Source organism: Carassius auratus, unplaced genomic scaffold (genome assembly GCF_003368295.1).
Source record: "Carassius auratus strain Wakin unplaced genomic scaffold, ASM336829v1 scaf_tig00214173, whole genome shotgun sequence".
NCBI lineage: Eukaryota > Metazoa > Chordata > Actinopteri > Cypriniformes > Cyprinidae > Carassius > Carassius auratus.
In genome coordinates, this window is record NW_020527543.1 from 1 (window position 1) to 10,510 (window position 10,510).

The 10,510-nt window shown below is 43.4% G+C and overlaps 1 protein-coding gene across 1 annotated transcript; it reads right to left on the reverse strand.

The window, feature by feature from the left end:
- Nucleotides 1–5,221: 5,221 nt before the first annotated feature.
- On the reverse strand, nt 5,222–8,007 carry LOC113091269 (fibroin heavy chain-like; the record flags this gene model as incomplete). The annotated part of the gene is made up of 5 exons (XM_026256679.1): nt 7,747–8,007; nt 7,406–7,537; nt 7,006–7,137; nt 6,286–6,873; nt 5,222–5,511 (listed from the first exon to the last, which is right to left on the reverse strand). Coding segments are annotated over exons 1-5 (1,236 nt in total), but the record flags the coding sequence as incomplete, so codon positions are not given.
- Between the last annotated feature and the right edge of the window lie 2,503 nt (nt 8,008–10,510).

Here is a 10,510-nt window from a genome sequence, read left to right on the forward strand (position 1 = left end):
AGATCCAATAAAACTAATAGAGAGATACACCCACGATCAGATGATAAGAGCAGATCATTTGTAACTCTAAGGAGAGCAGTCTCAGTACTATGATACGGTCTAAATCCTGACTGGAAATCCTCACATTGTTTTGAGGTTTTGGATATGCTAAGGAATTCGGATACATCAGGAAGATAACTTAAAAAGCAGTCTTTTGTGGTAGAAGTAATGGTTCTTCCGATACTTGTAACAAGAAGTAGAATTTACAATTTTGGCTATATGAAGTTTACACAGAACTAAATAATGATCTGAGATATCATCACTTGGCTGAATAATTTCAACAGTATTAAATCTAGAGTATGATTTCGACAATGAGTAGGTCCTGAAACATGTTGTCTAACACCAATAGAGTTCAGAATGTCTATAAATGCTGATCCCAATGCATCTTTTTCATTATCGACATGGATATTAAAATCACCAACTATTAAAACTTTATCTGCAGCCAGAACTAACTCGGATGTAAAATCACCAAACTCTTTAATAAAGTCTGTATGGTGCCCTGGTGGCCTGTATACAGTAGCCAGTACAAACATAACAGGGGATTTATCATTAACATTGGTTTCTCTGGATAATGTTATATGAAGCACCATTACTTCAAACGAGTTATACTTGAAGCCTTCCCTCTGAGAAATCCTGAAAACTTTGTTATAAATTGAAGCAACTCCTCCCCCTTTGCCTTTTAAACGCGCCTCATGTTTATAACAGTAATCTTGGGGGGTGGACTCATTTAAAATAATGTAATCATCAGGTTTTAGCCAAGTTTCTGTCAAACAGAGCACATCTATATTATGATCAGTTATCATATTATTTACAAAAAGTGTTTTCGTAGAAATGGATCTGATATTCAATAAGCCAATCTTTATCATTTGTTTATCCATATTGCATTTGTTTTTTATTTGTTGAACCTCAATTAAATTGTTAACCTTAACTTGGTTTGGACGTTTTTTGTATTTTCTAGTTCGGGGAACAGACACAGTCTCTATAGTGTGATATCTAGGTGAAAGAGTCTCTATGTGCTGAGAATTAACTGACCTCTGTGACGGGAGGCAGCTAGCAGACGGTCGGTTTAGCCAGTCTGTCTGCTTCCTGACCTGGGCCCCAGTTAGTCAAGTATAAACACTAAGACTATGTGCCATATTTCTAGACAGAAGAGTGGCGCCACCCCAGGAGGGATGAAGACCATCTCTTTTAAACAGGTCAGGTCTGCCCCAAAAGCTCGTCCAATTGTCTATGAAACCTATGTTATTCTGTGGGCACCACTTAGACATCCAGCCATTGAGTGATGACAATCTGCTATGCATCTCGTCACCACGGTAAGCAGGGAGGGGACCAGAGCATATTACAGTGTCTGACATCATGCTTGCAAGTTCACACACCTCTTTAAAGTTATTTTTAGTGATCTCCGACTGGCGAAGTCGAACATCATTAGCGCCGGCATGAATAACAATCTTACTGTATTTACGTTTAGCATTAGCCAGCACTTTTAAATTTGCCAAGATGTCAGGCGCTCTGGCTCCCGGTAAACATTTGACTATGGTGGCTGGTGTCTCTATATTCACGTTCCGTACAATAGAATCACCAATAACTAGAGCACTTTCATCAGGTTTCTCAGTGGGTGCATCACTGAGTGGGTAGAACCTGTTTAATGTTTTGATCGGAACAGAAGAGCGGTGTTTTGACCCACGACTACGCTGCCTCACCGTCACCCAGTTGCCCTGCTGCAGGGGCTCTGTTGCTGGAACCGGACAATGTACAGGAATCCCTGAGCTAGACGCATCCAAAGCCGTATCTAGAGCCCTAACATTCTTACTGTCCTCAATTAAAGTTTGGATTCGCGTCTCTAATTCTGAAATCTTCTCTGTCAGCCTAACTATTTCCCTGCATTTATCACATGTGAGTCCCTCATCAGCGATAGAGATAGATAAACTGTACATGTGACAAGAGGTGCAAATAACGATAGTGGCAGAAGCCATTACTCACCGTGCTTGATGAAATATTCTTACTGCGGTTGTTTGATGAACTTGTGAAAAACTGGAGCGAGAGAGAGGAGAGGAGAGGAGAAAGAAAACGCTAATGACAAGCTAACGGGTGCTAACGCTTTGCAGGTGTACTGCAGTCACGGAAGAGTGAACGATCAAAGTTAATCTGATAAGATTAATTGATAATATCAGAAATATGGTGTGAATTAAGTTATATTTTACAACTTAAAAAACAAACAAACAAACAGACAGTGATAGTAAGAAAGATTATAGAAAAAAAATATAAAATAAAAACAGCTACACGGAGCTATGATTAGCTTCAGAAGGCCAACAGGAAGTAGAGAAAACACTGTCCAACAGCGACACCAACAGGCCACACACAATATCAACTCAATTCAAATCAGAATCAAACTAATCAAAATGGTGGATATTTTTTTGTTGTTGACCGTCTGTCACAGGATCATATATTTCTCAGTGCAATTCGCTAAAAGAAGTCCATTATTCATTCCAATCATAGTTTTGCAGAAGTAAAAAGAAAAATCCCCTTTAACACCTCTTCAACACAACATCTACAGCAAGCCTCTGTGTGCTTCATGTTGGACTCTTCAGATGAAAAAGGCATTTAGGTTTCTTTCAGTGTTTGAGTCGTCTTGCGGTTTCTGAATGCCATTTACATACAAACAGCTTATTTGTGTATAGTTTTAAATGAAACTTTTAATTTTTACCGTTAGCAGTGGTGGACGAAGTACACAAATCAAGTACTTGAGTAAAAGTACAGATGCGTATAGTAAAATATTACTCTAGTAAAAGTAAAAGTACTCCTTTTTCAATTTTACTCAAGTGAAAGTACAAAAGTACTCAATTTTTTATGTACTTAAGTAAAAAAGTACTGAAACATAGATGTTTGCAATTTTATATAGGCTACTTAATTTAATTTTAAATTAGAACATATATTTTTTTAATAATCCTACTGCTCAAAATATCTAGGATTTTTTCCCAAATAACCACTATATGGAGTCAAGATATATTTTTGTTGTTGATATGGACTACGCTGAGAGTAATGTTCACTGTGAAGCTTACACTGTGATGTCCCTGAGAGAAAACAGAGATGACCATCTGATTTTCACCAGTAAGAAAAAAGTATTTTAAAGTTTGTTGTTTTACAGAACATCACAGTTATGACATGATAATAAGGCCTGAAATTAGGAAGAACATTTTAAGGAAAATATAATTATATTTTCATAACGATTTTTTCCTTCTCAAATCTTGTCTGGGGTGTAAAAACACCCCTGGCCAAACGGGGTGCATCTCTTCCCCTCTTTGATAATTATTGTAGTTACCATGTTCTGAACAAGACATCCTTTCTTTTCTCCCTATATATATATATATATATATATATATATATATATATATATATATATATATATATATAGGTTGTTTATATATATATATATATATATATATATATATAGGTTGTTGAATAAAAATATTAGGACATTATTTATAAAAATTACCTCAAGTTAGCACCAGCAAGCTTGTTAGCTAGATAGTTAGCATCAGCTAACAATATTTACTTATTTTCAGTACGGTTATGAATAAACATTCATGTCTGTCTACTCATCTAGTTAATCCAAACAATATAACATTACTGTTGATAAACAATATAAAAACAGACGTCACATAGGACAAGGTAGCATTTTAATAAAACTGTTAATATTACGGCAGCTAGGATTTTGAAAATGCACGAGTTATTGTATTTAAGCTGTGTTAGTTTAAGGTTTTTTTTTTTTTCCTAAAACAGAGACGCTGATTGAGGTGTCTGCATCGTATGCACTCGAGCATTTCAGTGGGCTTAAACAGATCACTTTTTACAGCGGATTTAGTTCCCAAACAACTGACAATTTTGACCTAAATATGATTTTCAGTTACAATAATTAATCCTAAATTTCAACATTAATAACTTACTTTTAGCAACATCAGACGCACACGCACTCACAAGATCTCCCGGTTCTTCCTTCTGGAGACTCGCACTAAACGGTTCATTTGAATCAGTGAGTGGTCGACTCCCGAACAGCTGCAATCCATAGACAGTAGGCTGCAATCGGATCATTCTAATACATAAACGAATCGTTTGGTGCGATTTGCGATCCGATTTAAAAGTATATTTTGAAGAGACTCAGTTTGTTCATGATGAATCAGACACCGCTTCTGCGTGTCGGAGCACGTGATATATTACAGGGAGTAACGATATGTTTTATGAAATGTAGTGAAGTTAAAAGTACGGTTTTATGCTTTGAAATGTGAAGTAAAAGTTACTCAAAATAAAACTACTCCAGTAAAGTACAGATACTTGAAAAATGTACTTAAGTACAGTAACACATTAAAGCTACTCCGTTACGGTCCACCACTGACCGTTAGTATGTGAGTGACAAGAGTGATTAGAAATTTAAGAATTAAACTATTGCATTTAAACGGTTCTGCTCACGTAAAAGGTTTCCATTTGGATGAGGGTAAACCTCTGTAACTACACATTGCTCTGCAGCGAGTTTACAAACTACGTCCTGCCTTACGAACAACTGGTGCAACCAAATGTGTAGATTTAGTTACAGAGTAGCTAGTGGTAACTAAAGCCTTGCAGTCTTAATGATCTAATTTAAGAACTTACGAATGGCTGGTGCAACCCTACCCAGGTCTCAAGGAGAGGAACTTAAAAGCACTGTGAGAAACCGCCAAATAATACTAAACAACACCAACTCTTCAAATCAAGCAATTCTTTATTTGAGGTGGAGCAGACCGAAAAGTTTTCAAAACACAGTTTGAGCAAACAGGGAAACCATGCCATAATATTAACACGGAATTGAAAAGATCTCCAGTAAGAGTTAAGCAAAAGTCCCATGTCCACTTCAATGACCACATCCCTGACCATTCTCTTGACTTCTTCCCTGACCTCTTCCACTTCCCTGACCCTGGCCGCTTCCCTGTCCTTGTCCCTGACCCTGTCCGCTTCCCTGTCCTTGTCCCTGACCCTGTCCACTTCCCTGTCCCTGGCCGCTTCCCTGGCCCCATCCCTGACCTTGTCCCTGACCGCTTCCCTGGCCCCGTCCCTGACCCTGTCCTTGTCCCTGACCGCTTCCCTGGCCCCGTCCCTGACCCTGTCCTTGTCCCTGTCCGCTTCCCTGGCCCCGTCCCTGACCCTGACCCTGTCCGCTTCCCTGGCCCTGTCCCTGACCCTGTCCGCTTCCCTGGCCCTGTCCCTGTCCGCTTCCCTGGCCCTGTCCCTGACCCTGTCCGCTTCCCTGGCCCTGTCCCTGACCCTGTCCGCTTCCCTGGCCCTGTCCCTGACCCTGTCCGCTTCCCTGGCCCTGTCCCTGACCCTGTCCGCTTCCCTGGCCCTGTCCCTGACCCTGTCCGCTTCCCTGGCCCTGTCCCTGACCCTGTCCGCTTCCCTGGCCTTGTCCCTGTCCCTGGCCCTGGCCCTGTCCCTGACCCTGACCTTGTCCCTGTCCCTGACCCTGGCCGCTTCCCTGGCCTTGTCCCTGACCCTGGCCTTGTCCCTGACCCTGTCCCTGACCCTGTCCCTGTCCCTGGCCTTGTCCCTGACCCTGACCCTGGCCCTGGCCTTGTCCCTGACCCTGGCCTTGTCCCTGACCCTGGCCGCTTCCCTGGCCTTGTCCCTGACCCTGGCCTTGTCCCTGACCCTGTCCTTGTCCCTGACCCTGTCCTTGTCCCTGACCCTGTCCGCTTCCCTGGCCTTGTCCCTGACCCTGGCCTTGTCCCTGACCCTGTCCCTGACCCTGTCCCTGGCCTTGTCCCTGACCCTGACCCTGGCCTTGTCCCTGACCCTGACCCTGTCCCTGGCCTTGTCCCTGACCCTGACCCTGGCCTTGTCCCTGACCCTGGCCTTGTCCGCTTCCCTGGCCTTGTCCCTGACCCTGTCCCTGACCCTGTCCGCTTCCCTGGCCTTGTCCCTGTCCCTGGCCTTGTCCCTGTCCCTGACCCTGGCCTTGTCCCTGACCCTGGCCTTGTCCCTGACCCTGGCCGCTTCCCTGGCCTTGTCCCTGACCCTGGCCTTGTCCCTGACCCTGGCCGCTTCCCTGGCCTTGTCCCTGACCCTGGCCTTGTCCCTGACCCTGGCCGCTTCCCTGGCCTTGTCCCTGACCCTGTCCGCTTCCCTGGCCTTGTCCCTGTCCCTGACCCTGGCCTTGTCCCTGACCCTGGCCCTGTCCGCTTCCCCGGCCTTGTCCCTGTCCCTGGCCTTGTCCCTGACCCTGGCCGCTTCCCTGGCCTTGTCCCTGACCCTGTCCGCTTCCCCGGCCTTGTCCCTGTCCCTGACCCTGGCCTTGTCCCTGACCCTGGCCGCTTCCCTGGCCTTGTCCCTGACCTTGTCCCTGACCCTGGCCTTGTCCCTGACCGCTTCCCTGGCCTTGTCCCTGACCGCTTCCCTGGCCTTGTCCCTGTCCCTGACCCTGTCCGCTTCCCTGGCCTTGTCCCTGTCCCTGGCCTTGTCCCTGACCCTGGCCTTGTCCCTGACCCTGGCCGCTTCCCTGGCCTTGTCCTTGTCCCTGACCCTGGCCTTGTCCCTGACCCTGGCCCTGGCCCTGTCCCTGGCCGCTTCCCTGGCCTTGTCCCTGTCCCTGGCCTTGTCCCTGACCCTGGCCCTGGCCCTGACCCTGGCCGCTTCCCTGGCCTTGTCCCTGACCGCTTCCCTGGCCTTGTCCCTGACCGCTTCCCTGGCCTTGTCCCTGACCGCTTCCCTGGCCTTGTCCCTGACCGCTTCCCTGGCCTTGTCCCTGACCGCTTCCCTGGCCGCTTCCCTGGCCTTGTCCCTGACCGCTTCCCTGGCCGCTTCCCTGTCCTTGACCCTGGCCGCTTCCCTGTCCTTGTCCTTGTCCCTGGCCCTGTCCCTGACCCAGACCGCTACCCTGGCCCTGACCCGGTCCATGAACCGGTCCATGTCCCTGACAACTCATCTGACCTCTTCCCTGACCACGTGGTTCACTGCATGCAAAGCCACCGGTGGTTGGGCAACACTTCTGTGTGGCAGGACACTGGCCATCATGGAAACAGCTTTCAGCACACAGTGGAATCATCTCTGGTAGGGGACACTGACCCGGCTTCACTGCGTGGACACAGACGGTCAGCTTTAGATGTTGGACATAGTCAGCCACTTCAACATACAGCACGACACACTCAAAGCATGAACAGCAAGCTACTATTATTCCTCTTTTGTGAAGTCATCCTGTGCATTAAACTACCCTAAGTGATGAATTTAAAACCTACTTCAGACGAGAACAAGGCAAAATTTCTGCTTCAAACCAACATTGAATTCAATGTGTTACTTGTGCGTTTTGTTTTAAGACCCTTAGCAGCCACTAACTGAAACTCACTGAAAACAGGCAGCACACAAACAGGCCCACAGTCAAATCGACAGCATTTGTGTCCTCCAGGGCAGTCTTCATCAGAAGAACATCCTCGACGGGCCGGCACGAACGTCAGCGTCGCCGGACAAAAACCATCCACTAGAGGATTGAAGAGGATCATTTTCAGAGGCCAGAGAGTGTGGCTTAAGCATTTGTGAATCAGGGCTTTAAATACAGATTCTACATGTCTGTTCAGATCAAGACTTTTAAAACCTACACATTCCTAAACTGTTAATTACTCTCAAAGACTGAGCCACTTGTTTCTGCTTTTCTTCAGGTTGTGTAATGAAGTCAACAGATCTTGTCACCTGTGTTTTGTCTTTGAATAGCATGAGTTATGCTCAAGTATCCAAAAAGATACCACAAAGCAGCAATCAATGAGAAATCCACTCGAGCGGTCATCCTCCCGACCTGTGATCTCACAACAAACTCTGCTGGAAAAGGCCCCTGAATTTGTGCATCAGAAGAAGCACACAAAGCTAAACCAACACGTGTTGCTGCAGTAGCAACCTCTGTGTAAAATGGTTTTTTTAAATATCCAAGGAGAACAATTCCAACGTTGATCAATCTCACCTGCCTGTAGCTTTCCAGTAGTCTGGAAGGCCTTAATTAGCTTGTTCAGGTGTGTTTGATTGGGGTTGGATGAGCTGAATGCTGCATTCAAGCCATGTCATAATAATTAAGGTAGCCTAATTACGAGAGGATTACAGGTGGTACAGCAGTCATGTTGTGATACCGTAAAAATATCAACACATATATTAATAAGTTCACGGTGTTAATACTTACTCCAAATTCTCTAAACGGGGACAGATGTTAAAAGCAGCTGTAACTGTTATGAATATGATGTTAGTTCTTTAACCTCTTAGCCTGCACCTCGCCCTCGATCTCAAAGCCTCTCAACTCGCACGTGTCAGTGTTTATGAATAGTACAAACTATGTATCATTATAAAGATCTAAACCTCAAGCATCGACGACAGATCGCTGTTTTTCAATGGAAAGCTTATAAAGACTGTATTTGCTACATTTGTGTAAGCAGTACACATACAAACATGAGCAATGGAAACGCTGTACATACCAGATCCGTCGTAATAACGAGTCATAAACACATCCACAGCTGTAAATCCCGGTTTAGTTAGAAAGGTAAGGGTCCATTGAACGACATCTCATGAAGCACGTTTAGTCCAACGAAGCAATAACGTTGTAATATGGATCATAATTCCTATGTTTACGTTTCACTTCTTCAGCGACAGAACTGTTTGTGTCCATTATGGAATTACTCACGTGTCGGAAACTGCATCTTGTTAGTAAAAACACGGCATGGTTTTTCAGCGTACAGTGTCACAAACAGAATGAGACAATCCACCGGAAAAAAGAATGAATGAAAAATAGGCAAAAGATAGTTTATTTGAATTTGGCGCTCCCTAGTGACGCGCTCTGACGCACCTGTCAGCTGATGGAGGCGGAACTTATAGCGATCACCTTTTTCTATGTTTGTTTCATTTTTCAACAGTTTTTATATATGTGAGAGTGTGTTTTATGTTGAATGTGAATGTATCTGAATGATTACCATCTGTTTGAGTGCAAATCAGCCCAAATCAGCTCGCTATTACTGTATGATCACGGCTATCAAAGTGAACGCGTCTATATGAATAGAGGGAGTGGATTATTTACTTTGGCACATTTGTGTTATTACCATCTGTATAAGTGGCCATCAGCACATCAGCACTTATTTGCATCGTGATTCATTGTTAATGCTGCATTTCTAGCAATCTCAGGATGTTCTGTAATTGGCAAAGTTAAATCTTTTTTTTCTTATTATTCTTATTTTTCTTACTCAAATTATTCTTATTGTATTTTTCTAGTGCGCAAATAAATCATTTATATGACGTCTAAGTTTCTGTCTAGCGTTTTATAAATGAAAAAAAAAACATGCAGTGGTATGTTTACTGACTAAATAGTTTGTAGAAGCCTTCAATACTATTGGGAAATATATATTTTCTTATATTTGGGGGGTGAGGGGGGTGATGGGGGTGTAGACATAGTCTCAGAAAAATATTAGCAGGAGTCTCATTTTTGATTATATTTTATTCAGATTTGAAATAGAAACTCATGAGACATGTGGCTTTCAACCCATTACTTTTCTAGATTGCTCCAGGACTCATTTCATGTATTTTTATATCAAATAAAAAAATATTTAAGTGTGGTAAAAAAAATTCAAGGCACTTCAGTGTCTATAACTTTTGAGCATTATCAAATCTGGTTGATAAAAAGTAAAGCCCAAATGGTCTTCTTTCTAAAGACACCAAAATTATGTTTGTAACACACAGAAGTAGGAAACTGTTACAATTATAAATTTGGTAGAGCATTTTCAGCTGTGAGTCCCATAATGGGGGGTGCTGGCTAACAGGTCAAATGTAAATAAGTTTCACTCCTTCCAGACTACACACACACACAAACGCTCTCTCAGTCAGATGTGTTTTATTGAGTTGTTTATCTTTACTAAACCTGTGTGAGGCACTGATGTGTCTGTAGCACAACCTAACGACCATTAAACATTGACCCGCAGCACAGGACTGATTAACTTGTAATCCATAACCAGATAACTGAAAAGAAGAACGAACTGCAATATTTCATAAAAGTAAATGGTCTGAATAGCAAAGACCCTAATGTTTCATGTGATGTTTAAATTATACTGAAAACATTACAGTGTTATGAAAATACTTGCTGTTTTGTTAAAGGTCTCGTTAGGATTGTTGCATTACACCGTTTTGACGAGTAGGTGGAACCCGCGTGACGCAAATCAAACTAATCAAAATGGTGGATATTTTTTTGCTGTTGACCGTCTGTCACAGGATCATATATTTCTCAGTGCAATTCGCTAACAGAAGTCCATTATTCATTCCAATCGTAGTTTTGCAGAAGTAAAAAGAAAAATCCCCTTTAACACCTCTTCAACACAACATCTACAGCAAGCCTCTGTGTGCTTCATGTTGGACTCTTCAGATGAAAAAGGCATTTAGGTTTCTTTCAGTGTTTGAGTCGTCTTGCGGTTTCTGAATGCCATTTACATAC